At 35.6% G+C, this 27,004-nt stretch overlaps 1 protein-coding gene across 1 annotated transcript; it reads right to left on the reverse strand.

Annotated features, from left to right (window-relative positions):
• Positions 1-1,726: 1,726 nt before the first annotated feature.
• CAPS2 (calcyphosine 2) lies at positions 1,727-26,238 on the reverse strand (the record flags this gene model as incomplete). Its single annotated transcript, XM_079714237.1, is given in 12 exon segments — positions 1,727-1,813; positions 1,817-1,902; positions 8,212-8,308; positions 10,267-10,386; positions 13,201-13,355; positions 14,945-15,015; positions 16,068-16,186; positions 19,258-19,351; positions 19,440-19,535; positions 20,402-20,476; positions 21,754-21,842; positions 26,203-26,238. Coding segments are annotated over 12 exon segments (1,125 nt in total).
• Positions 26,239-27,004: the final 766 nt, after the last annotated feature.

Genomic DNA, 27,004 nt, shown 5'->3' on the forward strand with positions numbered 1-27,004 from the left:
TATATTAATATGTTAAATCCTGGAAGAATCTCCTTGCCCCCCTTTTTTTCCCAATATGACAGCCTATACATTTTCTGATTATATTCACAGGAAAATATGACATAACAATATTAAGAATAGATCTGTAAAGGAGAACTAAATAAAAATTTACCAATGAAAAATATTACATGCATACTGAACACCCAGAGTTATTAGTCATTTTAATGTAAAAACAATTTGTAGGGCTTAAAATGACTATAGTTGGATAAATGTTTCCAAGAAAAAGAATGTGACTCAGAAATAGTGTTATAGACTTATTTCTGTCAAAACATCTTCCAGCATATTGTTTTAATTACAATAACCTAATTGAAGAGGGAATAAAGAATTTAGCTAGAGAAAATAGCACTAAAATGTCCATGTATACTTTGTTTCTGATATTTCAGTAGAAAGTTTTAGTACCTCCTCGAATCTTGAAAAAGTACTACTTTAAATTTGTGGGGCTCACACACATCACATTTCTGATAATGTTGTCAAAGATATGAAGTTATATGCCAAAATTCATATTCTACACAGTATGTATTTTCATTTTTGAACCACTTCTTATTTTGCTTGACACTATTTTTTATAGTTTATCTTAATACATAAAATTTTAAATCATAAACTTGAAAATAACTCCATAAAGTTTTTTCTTCTCTCTGTATTTCCAAAGAGATGTGAGGAACGTAGAAGTATTTATAAAGAATGATTACATCTAACTGTTAAATAAGATCTATTTAGAAAAAAATGTTTCAGTTGTTTAGTATACCAAAAAGAGGTGTTATTTAGGATAGCATACATTCATTTTAGGACACAGATGAACTTTTTACATTTTGGTTAAGAATTACTAAATTATCCCTCAGTCCATACAAGTGATAACATACTTTTTGAGTTCTTTATTTAATATTCTAGAAAATATTTCTCTTCCCATTTTGTATTGTTTCTAGTTAAATAATAATTCTGTGCAAGTAATAGGAATTGCAGTTAAAAACAGAATAAAAGAACAAATAGAACTGGTCACCAGAATAATTACATTGTGCTCTACTGAACAAGCAATAGTATATGATTTAGAGGACAAGAATTCACAAGTCAGTGTTTAAATAAGGATTTGAGGGGTAAGCCTCCACCATTCTAAATATTTATGTACAGAAAACATCTATAATCACACTGCATGGAAAGTTTCTTTTGCATATCCTTTAATTCATTTAACATTTTCAGATGTTTGAAGCAAGCTGAACTATTTCAGTCTCATAGGCTTTGGGTCCAAGTCTAGTTCATCAAATTGAGAATGGTGGCAATTATATTTTGGGGAATGGGTAGCAAAAAAAATCAATGGACAAGAAACGTGGTTACTGTATACCTGCTCACCTATTGTTTGATACAGATGTTACTTTTCTATGAAGGCTAATAAAATATGACCTACTAAAGTTATTTGAATAATTACTTATTCAAGATAAGTAATAAATCAAAAAGACAGACCTTTATAAACTTATAAGCAGGCAAGCACTCGTACGTGTGTGTGAGTATACACATACCCTTACATCTATCTTTCTGAATACTTCTCTTTCCAGGTTCAACTTTTTTGAGAAAACAACAACAACAAACAAACAGAATAATGAGAGCCCTAGAAAAATACATTCCAGTGTTTGATACTTTAAATTCATCTCTCCTTTAAAATGCTTAGTACTGATGACATACTCATTTTAAAAAACTAGATCCCCCATGGAGTACGTAAGACATTAACAAAATCTTCATCATCTACTATCCCTATACTTAGACCTTCATAGTAATCTTCAAATTAACCATATGACACTTCATCAGACTTACTGCAGGCATCTTTCAATGTTTCTAGAAAAGATGTTTTGATTTCTTCCTCTGTGGAATGTCCTGTAAAATAGTACTATGAAACAATGTCCTTAAAAGTTCAGTGAAATGGCTGATGATGATAAAGAAATACTTAAGTCACCTGATGAAATCTTGCCAACAATTTGAAATCTTATGTCAAACCACCCTTCAATTTATTTAAACATTTTCTTGCATGAACTAGAATTTAATGGTGAGGACTTTAACACACATTTGAAGCATCTTTTAAAAGCGTCTGACAGGGTGTATCCTTATATATAGGCAAAATAACAGTTACTACTGTAGATATTCTTGTATTTGTTAATGTTTTAGAGAACTCGGTTTCATTCCCATTAGAAATGAGGAAAGAAGAAAACAAGTAAATAGTTTCACGATTTATAGGCTGATAACACAGTAATGCAATGTGTTAAAGACATTAGTTACTTTATGAAGCAGTTACTCATAACTGCAGCTAGAAAATATTACTGCAAACACAGGATTCAGAGGCCTATGAAAATCTTTGCTGGAAGAAATTTTACTTGATTAACTCATTCTATTTTTAATCTCTGACACTAAGTAGGCTATTTCCACTGTTCGGTTATACTAAATATGATTAAATTTTACCGATAGGAAGATGCATTGAGAATCACATATGTAACCAAAAACACTGAATTCTTTAGCTTGTTATTTAAAGTGAGAACATAAAATATCTGATTCATCCTTTTTAAAAAATTCATTTGATTTTTTTAATTTAGAAAAGGAACAATAAGCTATTTAAATAATACCTTTGATTATATTATGGCCAGTTAAAGGCAAGAGTGATCTCAGCTTAAATACTTTTTCCTTAGGGAGGAAATATTAGGATATTTTCTGTACCTTCAAATTTTGATAGACATATGTATGTTCATTATATGATAGCTCCATGCCTAGAGAAAGGCATTTGCTTATTCTGCCTTAAATCTTGAAGCATAAGCAGTTACAGTAAAACTAACTCAGAGAACTTGCACATGTAATTATCTATTCTCTAAATCTATTCTGTTCTAACTCAGTTTCATCACATCACTCCTCAACAGGAAATAGAAGTTAATCTCAATTATAAACATAAAAGAAAAAAATAAGTACAGATAATAGACCTAAGAATTTTTAAATTAAGAAGCTCTCCAGTCGCTGCTAATGTGTTTAAGGAGAAAGAGCTCCATGGCAGACCACTTACAGAAAAGAACTCATAGGGCTCAAGAACGCGTCCAGTATCACACAGGCAGTAAATGGTTAAGCAGTGAATTACATGGATCTCTCTGATTGGAATTCCCAGTTTTCCCATTAAACTTTGCTGTATCTCAGGAACGGCCTCAGCCGTTTATAGTAAAAGAACATACTAAAGTTTACTGTTTGGCTTCAAGATGGCGGAGGAGTAAGACGCGGAGATCACCCTCCTCCCAACAAAAACATCAGAACTACATCTACATGTGGAACAACTCGTACAGAACACCTACTGAACGCTGGCAGAAGACCTCAGACCTCCCAAAAGGCAAGAAACTCCCCCATGTACCTGGGTAGGGCAAAAGAAAAAAGGAAAAACAGAGACAAAAGGATAGGGACGGGACCTGCACCAGTGGGAGGGAGCCGTGAAGGAGGAAAGGTTTCCACACACTAGGAGCCCCTTCGCGGGCGGAGACTGCGGGTGGCGGAGGGGGAAAGCTTCAGAGCTACGGAGGAGACCGCAGCCACAGGGGTGCGGAGGGCAAAGCGGAGAGATTCCCACACAGAGGGTCGGTGCCGACCGGCACTCACCAGCCCGAGAGGCTTGTCTGCTCACCTGCCGGGGTGGGTGGGGCTGGGAGCTGAGGCTCGGGCTTCAGTCTGAGCGCAGGGAGAGGACTGGGGCTGGCGGCGTGAACACAGCCTGAAGGGGTTAGTGCGCCACGGCTGGCCGGGAGGGAGTCCGGGGAAAAGTCTGGAGCTGCCGAAGAGGCAAGAGACTTTTCCTTCCCTCTTTGTTTCCTGGTGCACGAGGAGAGGGGATTCAGAGCGCTGCTTAAAGGAGCTGCAGAGACGGGCATGAGTCGGGGCTATCAGCGCAGACTCCAGAGACGGGCATGAGACGCTAAGGCTGCTGCTGCCGCCACCAAGAGGCCTGTGTGCGAGCGCAGGCCACTCCCCACACCTCCCCTCCCGGGAGCCTGTGCTGCCCGCCACTGCCAGGGCCCCGTAATGCAGGGATAACTTCCCCGGGAGAACGCACGGCACGCCTCAGGCTGGTGCAACGTCACGCCGGCCTCTGCTGCCGCACGCTCGCCCCGCACTCCGTGCCCCTCCCTCCCCCTGGCCTGAGTGAGCCAGAGTCCCCAAAGCTGCTGCTCCTTTAACCCCGTCCTTTCTGAGCGAAGAACAGACGCCCTCAGGCGACCTACACTCAGAGGCGGGTCCAGATCCAAAGCTGAACCCCAGGAGCTGTGCAAACAAAGAAGAGAAAGGGAAACCTCTCCCAGCAGCCTCAGAAGCAGCGGATTAAAGCTCCACAATCAACTTGATGTACCCTGCATCTGTGGAATACATGAATAGACAACGAATCATCCCAAATTGAGGAGGTGGACTTGGGAGCAACGATATATATTTTTTCCCCCTTTTTCTCTTTTTGTGAGTGTGTATGTGTATGCTTCTATGTGTGATTTTGTCTGCATAGCTTTGCTTTTATCATTTATCCTAGGGTTCTCTCTGTCCGGTTTTTTTTTTTTTTTTACTTAAAAAAATTTTTTTCTTGATATTTATTTTTTATTTTAATTATTTTATTTTATCTTCTTTCTTTCTTTCTTTCTTTCTTTTCTCCCTTTTATTCTGAGCCGTGGGGAGGACAGGCTCTTGGTGCTCCAGCCAGGCGCCAGGGCTGTGCCACTGAGGTGGGAGAGCCAACTTCAGGACACTGGTCCAAAAGAGACCTCCGAGCTCCACGTAATATCAAACGGTGAAAATCTCCCAGAGATCTCCATCTCAATGCCAAGACCCACCTCCACTCAATGACCAGCAAGCTACAGTGCAGGACACCCTATGCCAAACAACTAGCAAGACAGGAACACAGCCCCACCCATTAGCACAGAGGCTGCCTAAAATCATAATAAGGCCAAAGACACCCCAAACACACCACCAGACGTGGACCTGCCCACCAGAAGGACAAGATCCAGCCTCATGCACCAGAACACAGGCACCAGTCCCCTCCACCAGGAAGCCTACACAACCCACTGAACCAACCTTAGCCACTGGGGACAGACACCAAAAACAACAGAAACTACGAACCTCCAGCCTGCGAAAAGGAGACCCCAAACACAGTGAGTTAAGCAAAATGAGAAGACAGAGAAACACAGCAGATGAAGGAGCAAGGCAAAAACCCACCAGACCTAACAAATGAAGAGGAAATAGGCAGTCTGCCTGAAATAGAATTCAGAATAATGATAGTAAAGATGATCCAAAATCTTGGAAATAGAATGGAGAAAATAAAAGAAGCGTTTAACAAGGACCTAGAAGAACTAAAGAGCAAACAAACAATGATGAAAAACACAATAAATGAAATTAAAAATTCTCTAGAAGGGAATCAATAGCAGAATAAGGCAGAAGAATGGATAAGTCACCTGGAAGATAAAATAGTGGAAATAACTACTGCAGGCCAGAATAAAGAAAAAAGAATGAAAAGAATTGAGGACAGTCTCAGAGACCTCTGGGACACCATTAAACACACCAACATTTGAATTATAGGGATCCCAGAAGAAGAAGAGAAAAAGAAAGGGACTGAGAAAATATTTTAAGAGATTATAGTTGAAAACTTCCCTAATATGGGAAAGGAAATAGTTAAGCAAGTCCAGGAAGAACAGAGAGTCCCATACAGGATAAATCCAAGGAGAAACATGCCAAGACATATTAAACTATCAAAAATTAAATACAAACAACAAATATTAAAAGCAGCAAGGGAAAAACAGCAAGTAACACATAAGGGAATCCCCATAAGGTTAACAGCTGATCTTTCAGCAGACACTCTGCAAGCCAGAAGAGAGTGGCAGGACATATTTAAAGTGATGAAAGAGAAAAACCTACAACCAAGATTACTCTACCCAGCAAGGATCTCATTCAGATTTGATGGAGAAATTAAATGCTTTACAGAAAAGCAAAAGCTAAGAGAATTCAGCACCACCAAACCAGCTTTATAACAAATGCTAAAGGAACTTCTCTAGGCAGGAAATACAAGAGAAGGAAAAGACCTACAATAATAAACCCAAAACAATTAAGAAAATGGTAATAAGAACATACATATCGATAATTACCTTAAATGTAAATGGATTAAATGCTCCAACCAAAAGACATAGACTGGCTGAATGGGTACCAAAACAAGACTCGTATATATGCTGTCTACAAGAGAACCACTTCAGACCTAGGGATACATACAGACTGAAAGTGAGGTGATGGAAAAAGATATTCCATGCAAATGGAAATCAAAAGAAAGCTGGAGTAGCAATTCTCATATCAGACAAAATAGACTTTAAAATAAAGACTATTACAAGACACAAAGAAGGACACTACATAATGATCAAGGGATCAATCCAAGAAGAAGATATAACAATTATAAATATATATGCACCCAACATAGGAGCACCTCAATATATAAGGCAAATACTAACAGCCATAAAAGGGGAAATCGACAGTAACACAATCATGGTAGGGGACTTTAACACCCCACTTTCACCAATGGACAGATCATCCAAGATGAAAATAAATAAGGAAACACAAGCTTTAAATGACACATTAAACAAGATGGACTTAATTGATATTTATAGGACATTCCATTCAAAAACAACAGAATACACACTCTTCTCAAGTGCTCATGGAACATTCTCCAGGATAGGTCATATCTTGGTTCACAAATCAAGCCTTGGTAAATTGAAGAAAATTGAAATCGTATCAAGTATCTTTTCTGACCACAGCGCCATGAGACTAGATATCAATTACAGCAAAAGATCGGTAAGAAATACAAATACATGGAGGCTAAATAACACACTACTTAAGAACCAAGTGATCACTGAAGAAATCAAAGAGTAAATCAAAAAATACCTAGAAACAAATGACAATGAAAACACAATAACCGAAAACCTATGGGATGTAGCAAAAGCAGTTCTAAGAGGGAAGTTTATAGCTATACAAGCCTACCTTAAGAAACAAGAAACATCTCAAATAAATAACCTAAACTTACACCTAAAACAATTAGAGAAAGAAGAACAAAAAAACCCCAAAGTTAGCAGAAGGAAAGAAATCATAAAGATCAGATCAGAAATAAATAAAAAAGAAATGAAGGAAACGATAGCAAAGATCAATAAAACTAAAAGCTGGTTCTCTGAGAAGATAAATAAAATTGATAAGCCACTGGCCAGACTTATCAAGAAAAAAAGGGAGAAGACTCAAGTCAATAGAATTAGAAATGAAAACGGAGAAGTAACAACTGACACTGCAGAAATACAAGGGATCATGAGAGATTACTAAAAGCAACTATATGCCAATAAAATGGACAACCTGGAAGAAATGGACAAATTCTTAGAAATGCACAACCTTCTGAGACTGAACCAGGAAGAAATAGAAAATATGAACAGACCAATCACAAGCACTGAAATCGAAACTGTGATTAAAAATCTTCCAACAAACAAAAGCCCAGGACCAGATGGCTTCACAGGCGAAATCCATCAAACATTTAGAGAAGTGCTAACACCTATCCTTCTCAATCTCTTTCAAAAAATAGCAGAGGGAGGAACACGCCCAAACTCATTCTACGAGGCCACCATCACTCTGATACCAAAACCAAAAAAAGATGTCACAAAGAAAGAAAACTACAGGCCAATAACACTGATGAACATAAATGCAAAAATCCTCAACAAAATACTAGCAAACAGAATCCAACAGCATATTAAAAGGATCATACATTATGATCAAGTGGGGTTTATCCCAGGAATGCAAGGATTCTTCAATATATGCAAATCAATCAACGTGATATACCATATTGACAATTTGAAGGAGAAAAACCATATTATCATAGGGAGTTTGGGAGGGAGACACAAGAGGGAGGAAATATGGAGACATATGTATATGTATAACTGATTCACTTTGTTATGAAGCAGAAACTGACACACCATTGTAAAACAATTATACTCTAATAAAGATGTTAAAAAAAAAAAAGCTCTCACATTTCTGGTTTAAAAAATAATTATTTATTTCCTCACTTAATGGCCTCAAGTCCATGCTATAAGTTAATATAATTTAAAGATAGTATTTTGATTAACTCACATTTTAGAAATCTAATGCATTTTGACTTGTAATAATTACCTGAAATTACTTGAAGATGCTTCTTTGCACAATAACATTTTCTTATGTCTATAACAGATGCACTGCCTGTTTTGTTAAAATCGATTTTCATAAAGGCCTAAATAAAGAGAGAAGTGTGATTTTTTTCTATGAAATCATTAGAGCCTAATTTTCTATTCTGCAGTAGGTTATTTTTGACCTCTAAACAAGACAGTTTAAAGTACTAAACTGGTATATGAAGGAAGCATCATGAAAACAGGGAGAAAGATAGTGGAGCAAGATATTAGGTAAACTGCACTTAAGGTGCACTACCACTTTCTAGCACCCTGACCTTGAGAAAGTAACTTAACCTCTGTTACCCTGGCTTTCCTCTTCTGCACACTGAGGAGTTGGGTAAAAGACCTCTCAGGTAACTTTCAGCTCTACGAATCACATGAAATTGATAAATGGCCAAGACAAATGACCAGGAGTATTTTGAGTCAAAAAGTAAACCTGCAAATATTCCATTACTAAAATCAATGAGAAAGTTAAATAATTCTTAAATGGGTTTTGTTACTCTATTTCCTGAAATTTAACACTACCTTTCAAAATGCTAGTTGTTTTATCACTCCTCTAATTCAATGCAATTCTGAGGATCATAAAATATATTTTATTGAGAGAGGAGTGTGTCCATAGAAACGTACAACTGACCAAAAGCAACATCCTACATGTGCAGATGAGTCAAAACTAGAATCAAGTTTGTTTATTCACAATAATGTCACAGGTATGTGGTACCTGTTATGGGCTGAATTGCATCCTCCCCCAAATTCATATGTTGAGGCCCTAACCCCCAGTACCTCAGCATGTGACTGCAGAAGAAGATAGAGCCTTTAAAGAGGTGATTAAGTTAAAATGAAATCATTAAGGTGGGCCCTAATCCAATATGACTGGTATCCTCATAAGAAGAGGAGATTAGGACAGTGACAACACAGACTGAGGGATGCCCATGAGAACACAGGGAGAAGACAGCCAGTTAATTACAAGCCAAGGAAAGCAGCCTCAGGAGAAACCAAACCTAATGACACCTTGATCTTGGACTTCTAGCCTCCAGAATTGTGAGACAACAAATTTCTGTCGTGTAAGTCACCCAGTCTATTGTATTTGTGATGGTAGTGCTAGCAAACTAAGTCTACTTTTGTCCTCTATTCCCAGGACCAAGACTTATGAAAGAGACAACCTTCCAGTTTCTACTCCTGATACTCACGCATATCACTAGGACATGTAAGGTAAAAATATATGCAAATTTATAAATGTTATGTGGTGAATTTAACATAAGGTTTTTATTTTGTCTTTTGGCCAGTAAAGATAAAGATTTTGACATATTCTATTGGAGATTTGTACCCAATGTAATTGTTCATACTACCCTATTCACAATAGCTTTGTTTCAGTATTAGATAAATATACATTTTATATTAGGTACATATACAAAAGAAAAAGAAAACTACATTGCTCAAAAGCATGCTCTAAAAATGGCTACCAGAACCTAAGTAATATCTTCTCTCCTACATAAGTCAGAGCTCCCGTTTTTAATTACAATTTAACATGATCATTTGAATCTTCATGTTAACATTTAGCATGCATATTTAAAAACTAGAGAAACGTGTTTTAGTCATCATCCTAAGATAATGTGCATTGAGCCTTGACACTGGGACAGCTATAATGCTCATAATTTTACATGTAATACCTTAGACCAGTTCTATGAGATAAGAAACTGAGGCTTGGAAATATTTAATAATAGATATAGACATATAGCTATATAGAGCCAGCAATTTATGGAATTAGTAATTTGTGAACTGAAATTTAATTTCAGATTTTATTTTCCTTTTATACTATTTTCCTAAAACATAGGCATATGTTATGTTGCTTTATTACTGGGTAGATTTGTATGTGTATGTATGTGTTTGTGTTTTACTAAACCCAAAATACATTACAGGGAAAGGAATTTAAAACATTTTCAAAGGTAATTCATTAAAGATTTAAAAGAATGAACCTAAAAATGTATTAAAAGTAGCTATTTGAAAGATTACTTCAGGTTACCTTTTGAACAAATGATTTCCTGTATTCATTCATTTCACCTATAATGGCACGCTTGAATTCTCTGTAATCAACCTTGTCATTGCCATAACCACTTAGAATTAGCCACAAAGATTCAAAATCCTAGAAATAATCACACAGAGACCACTGTTACACCTTTAAGTTATATATGGCCACAACAATAATCATCATAATAGCATTTTGTTACATCTGTTGTAGCCCTAGACAAGGTAATGGACTTAATAAGAAAATTCCAAAAAGTTACATATAAATCCAATCAAAGGCACTAAAAAAGCATATTTAGAGGAACTGTGTAGTGGACAGTTCCATAAAGTTAAGAAACATTTAAGAGTGGCAATAAATCACAAATGTATCTTCTTAATTTTTTTTAAATAAAAAATGCTTACCATTCACTTGAATTTGACCATTTAATTATCTTTAATGTATTATATCAGTGACAATTAAGAAGTCACTTCACTTACTGGAATGCCTCCAAAAAGCATTAAGATACTGACTGTACTTCTGCTAGTCTTCATACTTGAAAGTATAAGAGATTTGAATGACTCTAACAATTATTCCATGATTTACACTGAAAGGTGCTGTTTTGAGTAGATCCCTTATGCCAATTTATTCATTTTACCATTGCCACTTACTTCTTTGGTAAATGCACTATTTAATAGAATATTCTATTCATAAAGTTCCTAACAACAACCAAAAAAATACAGCATGAGATTTTCTTAAACTCAGATAAATAGATTTTCAATATTTCAGTCAAGTTGTTAGCTTTAAATGAGAATATAAATAAAACATCTAGCAAGGTGACTGACAAATAATGGTTACCCCCAAAATATTCTCTTCCATTTCCTCCTAATTTTTTCAATTAAAATTTTAATAAGGAAACTTAAGACGCCCTGCCCCCCCCACATTTCTCAACAACCCATACATTTTTTTGGTCTGTTGTAAGGCCCTGTACATAAAAAGACTTTAAGTTCTATAAAATGAGCTTTTAAGAGTGAAAATGAGCTTAATCTTTAAAATCATACGTAATATGGATAGAAGATGAATTTGCTCACCCAACTCAAGGGATACTAGAATTAAAAGATAATGCTAGAAGCTTAAAAGAAACATTTTTCAAGAATTGAATAATTTACCAAAAGTGACAACAAATTTATATAACTCTTTCTTTCTAAAATATGGTGCAGGATGGAAAATGATAATTCAGTTGAAAAAAAACTAAGGTATATTTATTGATAGTATCTCTATATAAATTAGGCTATTTAGGGGGCATACCAATTTTTTAAAATTTCAAATTAGTAGGAATGACTTTGCCTTCCCCAAAACTACTGCCAGAATTAGACCCAGGTTGGTGATTCTTATGTTCTTGTTTTTGCTTCTCATTGCATGGGCAGTCTCCAGTGATATTATAGAGGAAAAGAAAAAACAGGGTATAAGACACCACATCTTTCTGATTTTCTATTGCTGTTTTATTACTATTATTATTATTATTATTAATGCAAGGAAGAGATGAAGTTAGATAATCCCTAGTGTGTGTCACTAGGTGGGCCACAAGGTTAAACATTGTAAAAAACACAAGACAGGTATGGCACAGCAATGATAAGCAATACCATACTGGCACAGAAGTTTACAATTGATAAAGCATGTAATTTTCTCATTAGAGTTTCAGAGCAACTCTGACTCTAAGTGTTATCTCTGGATTACTCCAGCAGAGTCTGTCTGTCAGAAAGGCCTATTCAAGATCACACATTTCAAATGTTAAGGCTAGAACTTGAAACTTTATCTCATAAATTCGATTTCCAGTGTTCCTCCCACAAAATGTACTATATCTTGTGACAAGACAATTTGAAGCAAAAGAGAACAATGCAAGACAATGCGTTACCTAAACCCTTGAGGTAGACATGTTTCAAATTCATATACACTCAGGATAAAATCCAAACTTCTGAGCATAGCATGCAAAACTTTAATGTTATGGAACCTGCTAGGCTTATTTCTCTCCATTCTTCTCTTTTCCTTCCTCCCACCTATCTATCTATTTCAACTCATGCATCATCTATTTATTCAGCACCTGCCAAATGCCAGGTTCTATTCGAGGTATTAGAAGTAGAGCAGGAAACAAGAAGCACCTTGGTCTCTGCCCTGATGGGACTTCCATTCTACTGCAGGCAGAGCCAGAGAATATATACAAAGTGGTATAAAGAAAACGACATGGATAAATGGTATGGAGAGGACCAGGGATCAGATGGGATGCTCCTTTAGATGGAGATGTCAGTGTAGTGTTCTTAGCAGACAAAACCTGTATGATGAGAAAATTCAGCCATGCAAAGGTCTGGTGGAAGATTACTCACAGCAGAGGGAAAGGTAGGGGTGAAGCCTCTGGGGCAATTCCTGGAACCTGCCACACTCCCTCTCCCCTGGAAGCCTTCACATGTGCTTCTCCCTTTCCTGAAGTAGCCATTGTTGGATCCACGCTCCTCCTCCCCTCTTGTCTGCTTCATTCCTCCTCATCCTTCAAAACTCAGGTCTGACACATACCCAGCTCCAGGAATCCTATGAACTTCCTTCTTAACCTGGCTTGCAATTTATCTCACATGTTCTGAAAGCATTCTCTATTTAACACTTATCATGTTGTTTTGTAATCATTTATATTTTTCTTTCCTTTACTTATGAAGACCTTAAGAGTACAGAGTGTGTCTTCTCACAGTTTAGAACAATGCCCACTTATTAGGCTCTTAATAAGTATATGAGGGAGGGATGAATGTTGACATTTAAAAAATCAGCAGGACTTGCCTGATGGCTTAACACTGATAATGAGGCATAAAGAACGAGACAAATGAGCTACTAAAATTTCAGTAGAAAAGTGAATAAGACCACTGAAGAATATTATGTCATTCACTGCAGAGAATGATCTGTGGTACATACATTTTCAGACACTTCTAAGTGAAATACTTTTAAAGCTTGCTTAGAATCATCCTTATCTAAAAGTCCATTTCCTTCCTTGTCCAATTGTTGAAGGTATTTTCTCAATCCAGTCAAAATACGAACACCTCTTTTACATAGCTGTTCGATTAGCACATCTGTTTAAGAAGAAGAGAGATGGAAACTAATTATTCCTATGCACAAATGTATCAAATTGCAATTGTCTTTCCGGTAAGAAAATTAAAGTTGATATAACTGACATAAGGGATGTGACTATGCAACCAGATCATACGTATGACTGACAAAAGGCTTTGAAAAATAGAATGCTCTTAGTAAAGGGGGTTATATACAAAATCACATGTAAAATATAACAGAACAATAGCACCACTGTGTGGTGAAAGTGTTATATTTTATATATAGGAAAATAATGGTTCACTTTATCAGCATGAAAATAACCTAAATGTTACAAATAAAATCTTAGTTTTTAAAAAATTTCCAGGTTTCCTCTTCATCTATCAAGCCCATATCTTTAATCTCTTTCATCTTTCTCTGTAATTACCAACTGAATTACAAATTTTTGAGTGATCTGCCTGATATCAATTCATCAGTTCAAAATTTCTAAAATAGTTTGAAATCTTCAAACTGTAGGTTATTAAATAGCATCAAGGCTTTGGAATGCTATCCTATACTTATACATTTAAAGTAACCCTTTCTTCTAGGAATTTATAAAAAGTTATATTCTTAGGCTCATTCTCTTTGTGGGACAGATTTCATTTGATGCAGTTTGTGCCATCTTTACTTAAGAAAATATAGGTAACTTTATCAGAGCAGTTATTAAATATAATATATTAGAAGAAAAAACAAATGTCACTAGATACAATAGTGACAAATACCATATTGATCATGATAGAATAGAGAAAACTATTTAGTAACAATGGCATCGAGAATATTTGAGAGTTCACATACCAATCCCAGACAACTTGTTAATCTGTTTTTAGCCTTCTTACTCCCATATCATCTTTTATGATAAATCAGGATTTATCAAAACTTATAAATTATATGTTGACTTCTGTGATTACTTGTTTAATGCCTTCCTCCCTTCTTGACTATGAGATTCAACAAAGGACTTGTCTATTTGAGCCTAGTATACTGTACTGATTACAAGAGTGGATTCTAGAAACAAATCTATAAAATGTTTTACAGTACAAAACCTACATATATTTCACTTATCACCTACAACAACTCTGAAAGTTAATAAAGGAGGTTATTATCCCTATTTTAGATATAAAGAAAGAGGTGCAAGAGTATACACAGTCATATGTCTACTGAATGAAAGGGTCCAAACATAAATCTGGCTCCCAGTCTAGTATTTTTTTTTTCACACTAGGCCGCCACAAATCTCTTTAGGATATCATCTAATGCATAAGACAAGTACTATATTGCAAAAATCACTTTATATTCATTTCATGAATAAAACCCATACTATCTAGTACTTTCTAAAATTTTTAAATTCATAAATCATAAAATACTAGTTATTCAGTTAGACAGGATCATTAAAGTAGGAGAAATACTATAGATATTTTTAAATATGTATATGTGTGTATAAATTTATAAAAAGATAGGAAAGCAAACAGGAAATATAAATCAAGTGCCAAAAATAAGAAATATCTGGAAAATACTGCTTTACTACTTACAAAGAAAATGGTTGAAAATTAAAACTACTTGAGAGTATAGTAATGATACACACCTTGAATGGCCTTGAAAACCAGTCTGTCATTGGCTTCATTGATTACATCATCATGTTCCACAGAATCTGTTCTGCAATTGACATGTTCGCAGTGATAAAAATATATTGTTTTGCAATCTTGAGTATGGAAACTCTAAGCTTTCCCTGCTCTAGACTCAAATAAATTCTCAAATAAATTCTCACTCTTAATAAGCTCAGAAAATTGGAAGAGTGCTTAGAGATTAATCAAGTCCCACCTTTGCTCCCTGCTTTAATCCTTGGGAGAATTAAATATGCTAAATCAAAAGCTAAAATCCTTAAACCTTCCAAGAACTACCTTTAAACATTATATTCAGTTTTGTAGCTATTTCAATGTTCTTTTAAAATACTTAATTAAAACGATTAAATTTAAAAGCAGTTTTATCTTTAAATGTATAAAATGTAAAAATGTTATTTTAAAAAGCAAAAAGAAAAAAAAGCAATCATATTGAGCAATACAGTAAAAGACAAAGAAGCACAGACTTCCTTATAGCCAATTTATGGCAAATGGCCTCTAATGTACAGAGAGCACACCAATTATTGTTATCCTGATTATATTTAGCACCAAAAAACACACCACAAGAATGGCATATATGTTTTCTGTGATAAGAAAAAAGAAAAAAACCTCAAAATTCATTTAAAAGCTTTTGATTCATAGCATTGTTTTTTCATTATATGTATTATCAATCAATGAATACCACAAGCATGTGGGACCCAAGACTTTTTTTAGTGCTTAAAAAAAGGATCACACTAAAAATGTGGAAAAAGTTGTTATTATATTGTATTGTATCCCATCTTTTAAAATGTATTACTTTGGTAGCATTTGGTAAAATAAAAGTGTTATAGTACAGGCAAATTAATAAAGTACTTTAACAAACTTAAAATGGGACATTTTAAATTTCTACTTGATTATAACTGTTCCCACACATGGAATGTATTTGAGTACAAGATATAGCACATAAAATGGATATGTATAGCTATGCTTTATTTTTTTTAATATAAATCTTAACTAAAATCAAAATGATTTGATATAGAATCTCATTTTAATATAATAAAAATAATGTTTTCACTTACCTCCAAAATGACAAATGCATGTTTGACTTACCTGAGAGAATCCAAAGCTCTCTGATCAATATTTGTGATTCGAAGTGTAAGCAATGTGTTTTCTTTTATGCTTTCTGGAAGTCTGGGATGATCAGAGCTCAAAAATGTCAAGTTTTCACCCTAAAGAAATGAACAAATTGAATTATTTAAACTATAAAATATATAAGAAGTAAAATACAACTAATACTAATTTTAAATATTCAAGTTTGATTATATCTGATGTGGTATACTTTTATACTAATAAAAAGTTATATTGAGAGAATATTTAGAAACCACACAGGCTTCAGCTAATAATATAGGAAAATAGGAGAACTAATTTCCCAATCTCCCAATTAGAACAATCTTAGATTTAACAATTCATGTGAAAAAAATAAGAACTCCAATTCTTTTTTAGAATCAGAGGAAGAAAGGACAAGTTATTTCAGTGGAAATTATGACACCCCAAAATACAGAAATAAAGCTATTGATCCACAGAAAGATGTGCTCCAAATTGATGAACTATGACAGATTCATCACCCTCTTTCACCTGGTCTTTTGATGACAAACATTATATAAATGTAAAACTAATTTTAAGCTATTTCGAGCATCAAGGCTTTGGTGAAAAAATTCCCCTCAAAAATCCTTAATCCAAACTTAGAAAATTGTTATTATTTTAATTTCTGAGTTTCTCAAATAAATATGGTCAAATATGGACAAACACAAGTTTAAAATAAGAGGCTTAATTATCTCTTTTGAAAATAAGGGAAGAGATTTCTCTCCTCTCCTTTTTTCTGGAGCATTTACTTTAGAAAACTTGTAGCTATAAGTGCTTTCTTCACTCTTTGAAATGTATATAAATTTTCTTGAAATTATTATTTAAGCAATTAAAGAGACTACATGATATGTGTAGCAGGGTTATGCATATAAGCATATGTGTGTATACATCCATGTGTGCATAACGGTGCATCTATGAGGTCTGTGTCAGTGCATCCAAAGCAATATATGTATGTATGTGAGTGAACATATGTGGGTGCACTTTTATGTGTGTGTGTCTATGGACACAAGTGCATGTTTCTATAAGTATTATCTTAACAGCTGGCATTACAATTTATTTTAGGGAGTATTTAGAAAAAAGACCTTGATGGGGCATATAGAAATGAAAAACTAAGTTCTAGAGCAACACCTGGAAGGCAAAAGAGACCCAATGCCCCCCAAAAAGAAAGAAAAGGTTGAATATTTCTGCACAAAAAATAGAAGATTGTGGGGAAGAGCAAGAGGTGGAAGGAGTCAGAAGATTGAGAGGAGGGCCTTTACCATGGGAAATATTCAAAGGACATATTTTTAAGAATAAGAATATCTAATAACAAATTGTAAATTCCATACACTGCTGCAATATAAACCTCCCTCCATATCCCCTTCAAAATGTCTGCCACACACCCAAGGTATCATATATATAGTTTGTGTGTGGCTCTTTCTCTCTCTCTTTTTCTCTTTCCCTCTGTCTCTCTTTCGCTCTGTTCCTCCCTCCCTCCCTCCCTTCCTTCTTTCTTTCCTTCCTTCCCTCTTCTCTCTCTCTCCCTCTCTCTTTCTCTCTCTCTTTTTCTTGGAAATCATAAGAGGGAGCAAAGCTCCACATCTGGTTCAAGTAATATGGAACAGGGATAGTGAGAACAAATAAATTATTAGAGACAGCAGCTCAGGGCTAGAGGTAACTTTCATCTCTGGGATAGGCATTAAACATTCTTCCTACAGATTGTGAAATGTGAGTTGGAGCTAATTTTCTCAATGTCTAGAGGCTGGCTTAATAGACATACACACAGATATAGATATAGATAATAGATACAGATATAGAGTGGATGCATAATGTATTAAATCCAAGTTTGAGATGTAAAGGTTTTCCTCACCCCCAACTCCTCACCCAGCTGGTCACTACATCTTATGATTCTACTACCTGAAGATTTTTTTTTTAATTTTTCTGATTAGCTTCATAGCCACAGTCACTTGCCTAATTCAGGTTGTCTCAGCTGCCTTCCTAGATTAATGTCGTTCAATCCAATCTGGTCCTTTGTACTGGTCTTCAATCCATTCCCCACACTGCAACCGGAGAAGTCTTTCTAAATCACAAACCTGATGATGCCACCTCCCTTCATTTCATCCACCTCTCCCCTTTCAGTGACTCCCCAAGACATTTTCGACAAGTCTTTAACAAAAGGCCACTCTTAATAAGCTCTGACTTGTCTCTCGCCCACCCACACCTTGACGCAGAGTTCAACAACACTGAACTGCTTTCAGTTCTCAAAACAAGCCATGGCTTTCACGCTTTTGTTCCTTGCACCAGCTGTCTCCTCCACCTGGAAGCCTTTCCCTACCCTCTTCCATCTACGTATCCCAGCCTACCTAGGTCAAGGTTAGATGGCACTTTCTCCAAGAAGCCTCCTTTGACTCGACAAAACTGGATCATTTCCTCTCCTATCTGGCCCTTCTGACTGTTTCCCATTAGACTGTAATTCCCACAAGAGCAGGGAATGTTTTTAAGTTATTCACAGTTCCATTTCCAGTGATTTAGCCTATGAGTATATTTTTGTTACATGATCACTGTGGATAGTGCTACATTGTAATCATGAGATCACATGAATGTAACAATTTAAAATTTAAGAGCACTATACAAATTCTAACATTACATATGATGGACTCATGCTAGGGAATCCTTGTTATACGCTGTACACCAGGAGGTGTGCAAGGCAGGGAAATCACAAGGAAGATAAGCTAACTAGGAAATATATGACAGCTCCAGAAGCCAAGTGCCCCATGTGGAGAAAAATGTGTGTCCTCAGAAGATAAGCCTGCATTAGGTGGAGAATTACTCCTGGTACTATTGAAGTGGCCACTTACCCAGCGGTATAGCCTGGCAGGGCCTTTAAAAGTACCAAGAGACAAGCTCTCCTGGGCTTATATTGTGGGATTGGCGGTGGTGGAGGGAGTGTTACAGGGAATAAATGCTATGCTTAGATTCAGACCATTGGGATCTGGAGTTGAGAGACAGAACCTCCTGGGGAAATATCAACCATTAGCCAACACAAATGTCCCTGCTCAGGAAGGAGGGGAATAAATAAACTGGAAACTAGAAACTCTGCTCCACTAGCCCCACAGGATCCCTCAAAATTCAACACCAGTGAGTAAAACATATGCGCACTCACACACGCTCAACTTACAATATAAAAATCACCAAGTTGGTATTGTTTTCCTTTTCTTTGTCCATGCTGATGACAATAAATGTTTTTTTGAATAAAAGGAAGCACATTTGTTCTAGAAGTTAAATGACAAAAATGTAAAGTTATTCAGCTTCTCTGGGAAGTAATCATCTTGAGAGTTGCAACAACGTTTTATGGCATACCTATTTTTCTCCAATTGCCGATACTCATAAATTGTAAGGGACTGGTCATGAGTAAAAAAGAACCCAACCAGCTCTCTGCAAGCATCACGTCCATTTCTAGAAAAACAGAATAATATCAAAGATTTTCAAGTAGGATACTTTTCATATTTAATAATAAATGGATAGTGTATATCAAGGAGGGATAACAGGACTTGCTCAAATGTGTGGTAATGGGCAAGAGTTATGGAAAACCATGACAGAGCTTGCTGAAGTGTCAACTTAAGTCAGATTTGGATGGAGAAAAAAGCTTTATCTTATACTGATACAAATATGGATATATTACAATATAGGTTACTATTTTGGCATAGACTTAAGATACAGTGAAAGACCTTAAAAAAATGTTGAGCTTGCAAGAAGCCACTCAAAGATAGATATACATTTATTACCTTTTCTCATGGCAAGTTTAAAATCACTGAACAAATATAATTTTTTAAAAACCACCCTACCTTTAATATTCATGTAGAACATCAAGTAGCATTATGTATTACTGAAAGTTTATAAGACTGGATAACAGATTTAAGAATCATCTTCCTTGTCACTTTACATCTACCAATAGTTTAGTGTTAACTTAAGCCATTAAAATGAAATTAAATAAAGCAGCTTACATATGGGTTGATTTTTAAATGGTTTAGAATCTTCTAGTAGTAATATGTATCTTTAAAGATTCACTTGTAAATTTCTTTTTGAAAGACATTTTTAAATCACATTTTAAATAACTTCTAATTGAAATATTTGTCTTTTAGACATACTTCCCATAATTTTTGTAACATTAAATATATATCACCTAAAAACGTTTGTGCTAAGTTCACATTTTTCACTTAAATGTGACAAATTTAACTAATATTATTATTGCTATTTCTATTTGAAAAGAAAATACCTTTTTATAATCATAGGATTAAAAAGTTTAGTAAAATGACAATTACCTTGATATGATCCTACCATCAAATTGTACTTTATGAGAAAGCATACTTTCCGTTAATGTAGACTGAGTTCTTACCCTGTTAGGAAATAGAATTGTTAATAATTATATTTAAATTACAAATTTAAATTTGATGTAAATGATAAAATTACCAAAAAAATTAATATTTTGAAAATGCACATACTGGATAAAGATGAGGTATAAACCTCTTTTTATTCCAGATTGCTAGTTGTGGCAGACAGAGAAGAAATAAGCCAGAGCTATGGTATATAATACATGAATGACTTTAACGTTAGAACTTATATCAAAGTGCTACACAGTCAGTACGGAGCAGAGATAGCACATTTGTGCCTGGCACGGTTGCAGGGCTAGCTGACAGCCATTTCTAACCCTCTTCTTTGCCTCTCTCCCACCACAGAATTTGCTTTCTTAGCCTCTTGCAATTAGAAGTGACTCAGGGACCCAGTTCTTCCAGTAAACTTCCAGGAAAGACTTTCTTTTGTCCTCATAAGAGAGTGGCATGGGAAGAGTTCCTGCCTGTGAACATGGCAGGGATATGATGCTAGGAGCCATTGCAGCCATCAGGCAGCCATGTCGGAGAGGCCAATATGGTCTCAGGGAAGCCAGCCCAGAGCTGCGCCTCACTGAGCCACTGAACTAAAACCAACTTGCCTACCTCCAAGCAGCTAGTTGTATAAGGAAAATAAATCGTGACTTGTTTAAGCCACTGTCAGTCAGGTTTTCAGTTATGTGTAGCTGAAAACATTCTTTGCCAAAATAGAGTAGAGAAAAAGAGTACTGGATGAGGTTCCAGTCTTGGCTATAGTTCTAGCTGTGAAACTCAGATCAGTTATTCAATCTTTATGGCCTTTAGATATCTCAAAAGGACTGCCAGTCCTAAAATTCTATTTCATAATATAAAGCAAAACCCAATGACACATACTTTGACACCCTACTACCAATAATCTCCTTTATATTAAGAAATCTGAAGATTCAGTGATGTTTCTTTACTTCCCTTCCTAAGTAATTTTATGATATTCCCATAAAACTGTAGGTATAATGAAATTGCAATAATGTAAACAGTAAGTCTGTAGCTCATTGAGATCTTGAAAAGTTATACCTTTATAAAATCTAGGTCTCTATGAAAGGTAAGCAGGATATAGCAAATAAGAATCTGTAAACCAAATGAGAGTTTGTGAACACAGAGTGGAGCCATGAAAGCTTGGTCATCTTAATTCAGTTTAATCCGTTAGTATTAATGTGTTTATTGAATGCCCACTATGTGCCTGAAACAATTCTAAATGCTGAGAAAATGAAAGTAATAACAATAGCTATTATTTATTAAGAACTTCTTACACACTAGTCTGTGTTAAAATCATTTTAATGTGTATTGGTTCACTTAATGCTTGCAATAACTCTAGGAAGTAAGTACTATTATCTGCATCCTAAAAATAAAGTTTACAGAGTTATACAGTTAGCACATGGCAGAGTCAAAGAAAATTGCTCATAACCATTACATTATATTGCTTCTCAAAGGTAAACAGGACTCAGTTTAACAGTGATAGGTTGACATAATAGCTTCAAGGAGTCTAGAGTCTTTTTGAAAACATAAAAGAATTAAATCGGCATTTATATTATAAAATGGAAAGTTCCATGTTGGGGTTTTATGTATCCAATAAGTAGCACCAATACTTCTCCAAGTTCTTAACCAACAGAGAAATAAGAATCAGGCAGATGAAGACTTACATATGAATTTTATTATTGATAAAGCACTTGGAAACCATGGCTTAGAAATGTAACAACAATAACCTAAGTCCTTAACACTAGAATTAAACAGACTAAACCACTCATTCCAGCTGGGGAGGGACCCTGTAAAACTTAGTGCATAGGTGAGAATGTGCACTTCTGCAGACAGCTGGCTCCTAAGAAAAAGAAGGGAAGGGCTGCACTACACATGCCAATTCCTGCTTCCCACTCTATGAAGCAGAATTTTCTCCTCCTCCTCTGGGAATAATGAATAAGGGGAGTGAAGCCTATCACTGCAATAACTGTAAGCAATACCCCCATAGGACTTTTCATAGAACTAGACTAGCTAAATCTAAAATTTATATTGAAGAGGAACGAGCCAAGTATGCCAAGACAATATTAAAGCTAAACAAGCTTTAGGTATTTAATATATAACAATGCTAATTAAGACAGGATAATATTGGTGCAGGAATGCATAACAGGTAGATGAGACTGAAAAAAAAAGCCTAGAAACCAACCATACATTTATAACAACTTTACGTATGACCTAAGTGGCATTATGAGGCAGAGGGATGAGTTGGTGGTAGGGAGAGATTTTGTAAAGAAGACACAAAGGACACTAACAATAAATGGAAAGATTGGTAAACTGGTCTATAATAAATTTAGCAACTCTTGTTCATCAAAAGACATGGTCAAGAGAATGAAAAGGTGACCACAGGGTAGGAAAAGATACATCCAATAAATATAGCTTAAAAAGGGCACATAACTAGAATATAGAAATAAGTTCCACAAATCAATATGAAAAAGATAACCCAATAGACTTGGATGGACATTTCCTATAAGAGGATATCCAGATGACCAATATACATATGAAAAGTGTGCAACATCATTAGTCTCCAGTGAAATGCAAGTGAAAATCACCAATATATACCCATAAGAAGAACTAAAATGAAAAATATAGACAATTCCCAGCCCTGGCAAAGATATGGCGCCACTAGCACCTTCCTACTGCTACTGGTGGGAGTTTTAATTGCAGCAACCACTTTGGAAAACTATTTGGCAGTATTTTTTAAAGCTGAACATATGCATACTAAATGGGCCAGCGATTCCACTTGTAAGTGTGTACTAAGCAGAAATGGGTACATATGTTCACCAAAAAAATGCACAAAAGTTCATGGCAGCACTATTCATAAATTGCCAGATTTCCACCAACAGCTGTGAGTAAATAAACTGTGCTATATTTATACAATAAAATACTGTACAGTAATGAGAATAAAGGACAGCTACAAATAACATGGGTAAAATTCACAAACATAATGCTGAGCAAAAGAAGCCAGACACAGCGTCCAAATTTTGCGATTTCATGTAAGTATATAACCAGATAGTTATATTTACAATATCAAGGTAGAGAGGTTAACCTGGCATGGCAGAGGAAGTGGGCGGTAGCTGAGGGGCTGCACGTGGAGGGTTTCTGGGGTAACGTCCTATTCCTTGGTCTAGGAAGGATACATGAGTATTGTTCAGTTTGTGAAAATTCCTATGATGTGCATTTAAAATGTGTATACTTTGTGAATCAATGTTTTATTTCTCTAAAAGTTTACTTTAAGAAAGAGATGTTTAGGTATATGGTAGCTGAATGACGGCCTGCGAAAGATATTCATATCCTAATCCTCAGAACACGTAATTAGTTAATTTACATGATATGGTAAGAGGGACTTTGCAAGTGTGATTAAGTTAAAGATCTGGAAATGAGGAGATAAACCAGGATTATCCAGGTAGGTTCAATGCAATCACAAGCGGTTTCTTTTCTTTTCTTTTTTTTTTTTTTTTTTTTTGCGGTACGCGGGTCCGTCACTGTTGTGGCCTCTCCCGTTGCGGAGCACAGGCTCCGGACGCGCAGGCTCAGTGGCCATGGCTCACGGGCCCAGCCGCTCCGTGGCATGTGGGATCTTCCCGGACCGGGGCCCGAACCCGTGCCCCCTGCATCGGCAGGTGGACTCTCAACCACTACGCCACCAGGGAAGCCCCACAAGTGTTTTTATAAGAGGAAAGCAGAGGGATATGTGACTACAGAAGAGGAGTCTCAGAGTGATATAACACGAGCCATTACTGGCTTTGAAGATGGACGAAGGGGCCACAAGCCAAGGATTAAAGGTAGTCCCTAAAAACTGAAAAAGGCAAAGAAATGAATTCTTCCCTGAAGCCTCCAGAAGGAATGCAGCCCTGTCAACACCCTGATTTTAGGCTTCTGACCTCCAGAACTGGAGAAGAATAAATTTGTGTTGTTTTAAAGTACCGTTTGTGGTAATCCGTTACAGCAGCGATAGGAAATTAATACATGATACCTTCAAATATTTAAAGACATGGAAACAAAGCCTTCCAGAAAATAAGAATGAGATAAAAAGATAAAAGTTATAAGAAAGTACTAACAATTATGGCAGTCTGAAAATATAAAAGAACTGCTGCAGGAACTGGTGGGTTTTCTATTCTCTTAAATCTGAGGCTAGATGTCAACGGTCAGTGAAGTCACTGAGAAATTTCAGTGGACTGCACTAGCAGACTGTAAAAGTCCATACCAAACCAAAGATTTTATAAAGTACAAAGTAAAAGGCAGAAAGTAATAATTTTTAAACAATACTAATTTTGAATATGTCATTGAAATTCAGCCAATATATATTGTGCACATACAAATGTCTCAGTTACTATATTGTGTCTCTTCACACATATTATCACCTAAGGTTCTGGCTGTGATTCCTAAATTCTAAATACAAGATCTGGAGGGCAAAGTGTACCCCAATATCTTAAAGTGGCAGAACTGGGATCTGAACTCCAAAAATTCCACTTTCCTTTATATAGAAAAAAGCAAAAACATGCAGAAAAACTTTAGAAAGAGAAAGACAAATACCATATGATATTACTTATTTGTGGAATCTGAAATACGACACAAATGAACATAACTATGAAACAAAAACAGACTCACAGATATAGAGAACAGACTTGTGGTTGCCAAGGGGATGGAGAGGTGTGGGAGAAAAGGATTGGGAGTTTGGGATTAGAAGAGGCAAACATATATAGGATGGATAAACAACAAGGTCCTACTGTATAGCACAGAGAACTATATTTAATATCCTGTGGTAAACCATGATGGAAAAGAACATGAAAAAGAATATATATAAATATAACTGAGTCACTTTGCTGAACAGCAGAAATTAAACACAACATTGTAAATCAACTATACTTCAATACAAATTTTAAACATAATATCTGTTTCTTAAGGTTTTTATGATTTAAATGAGTTGATATTTTCCAAACATTTAAAATCTCACCCGATAGTTCTGGAAACAACACAGTGAATATAATTGACACTGAATTTTCCACTAAAAATGGTTAAAATGGTAAATTTTATGTATATTTTACCACAATAGAAAACAAACAAAATAGCTCCAGACACACAGCAAGAATTTTTTAAATTTTAAACTAGCACTTTATTACTCTGTATTATAGTTATTTGATGATTTGTATCACCTTTAACTAAAAGCTTCATGTGGATAGACTGTGAATCTAATTTGCTGAGAATTTGTAGCTCTAACACCTAGCATGGGTCTGACACATAGAGGTCCTAAAGAAATACTTATTAAATTAATGAGTAAGTTGTCCAGCAATGACATGGGCTGCCTAAGAGATGGTGACTTCCCTGCTAACATAATTATTTAAGCAGAGGATATGGTGATCACCTGTCAGTGATGTGTCAGATATGTCTAATAGAGTGGGACGAGTAAAAGGCTAAAATTTCTTCCTAATCTAAGTCTGCATTATTGTATTTATCTTGTGCTTTAATATAGCAGTTTTCATAGCCTAACAACAGTACCAACATAATAAAGGAATTCCATCTTTCAGCACTTGCCACCTTGACCCGCCACAATACGCTCTGGTCATACTAAAACACTTTTACCCTTTTTTGATCTCCTAGCATACTACATGCTTTTTCCTTTGTTTAGAATGCACTCTTTAACTTGTGTGCTTCACTTTCTTGATGTCACACTCCCCAAACAGGCTTACCTGGTCCTCAAAAAGGGTGTTAGTTGCCCCACACATTATGCCATAGCACTTTGGCTTTATATTTATCCATGGTATAAAGTCACCGATTTGCTAGTTCTCTAGACTAGCAAACTAGCTAGTTCTCTAAGCTACTTGGAAGCAGGGTTTGTGTCTTGTCCACTGGCCTTTCTCATCCACCTAACACACTACCTGATAATACATATTTATTAAAAGAATTAAGGCATGAGCGAAACCATCTTGTGAGGTCTACTGCTTTCAGTTGTGTACACCATAGATAATCTTTAAAAGCACATTTATTTTTAGATATTTTTTGGTCAGGCAGTTGCAATGCTTTCTTTGTGGCAAAATTCTGTTCCTATGTCAATGATTCTGAATATCTCCTTAATGCTATCCAGCACAAGTGTGATATGCAAATATGTACCCCAAAACGAATATTTGTTTTTATTTTGTGCCTACAACTTATATTCTTCAAAGCAAGTTTTCTTGAGCCAAATACTTGAAGCTAAAGAAACCAGGCCAAAATATGCTAGGACACTAGCCATTTTTGTCTGAAAGAAATGAAAACCAAAAAAAAAAAAAAAATGAGTTCTTACCTACTGTTAACATGACAATTTGTCAGAGAAGATGAATATTGATATTCCAGACATGCTGGTGAAAGTAAAAAATGAAAATATTTTAACTTTATGAGAATTTGATGATCCCTAGTCTACCCCCTACCTGCTGAGCTTTCCACTTTTCCCATTTATCCTGTGGTTTCCCACAAATGATCATTAAAACATTGAGAAAATCTCAGGAAGTTGGC

Source organism: Hyperoodon ampullatus (assembly GCF_949752795.1).
Source record: "Hyperoodon ampullatus genome assembly, chromosome: 11".
Classification (NCBI taxonomy): Eukaryota; Metazoa; Chordata; class Mammalia; order Artiodactyla; family Ziphiidae; genus Hyperoodon; species Hyperoodon ampullatus.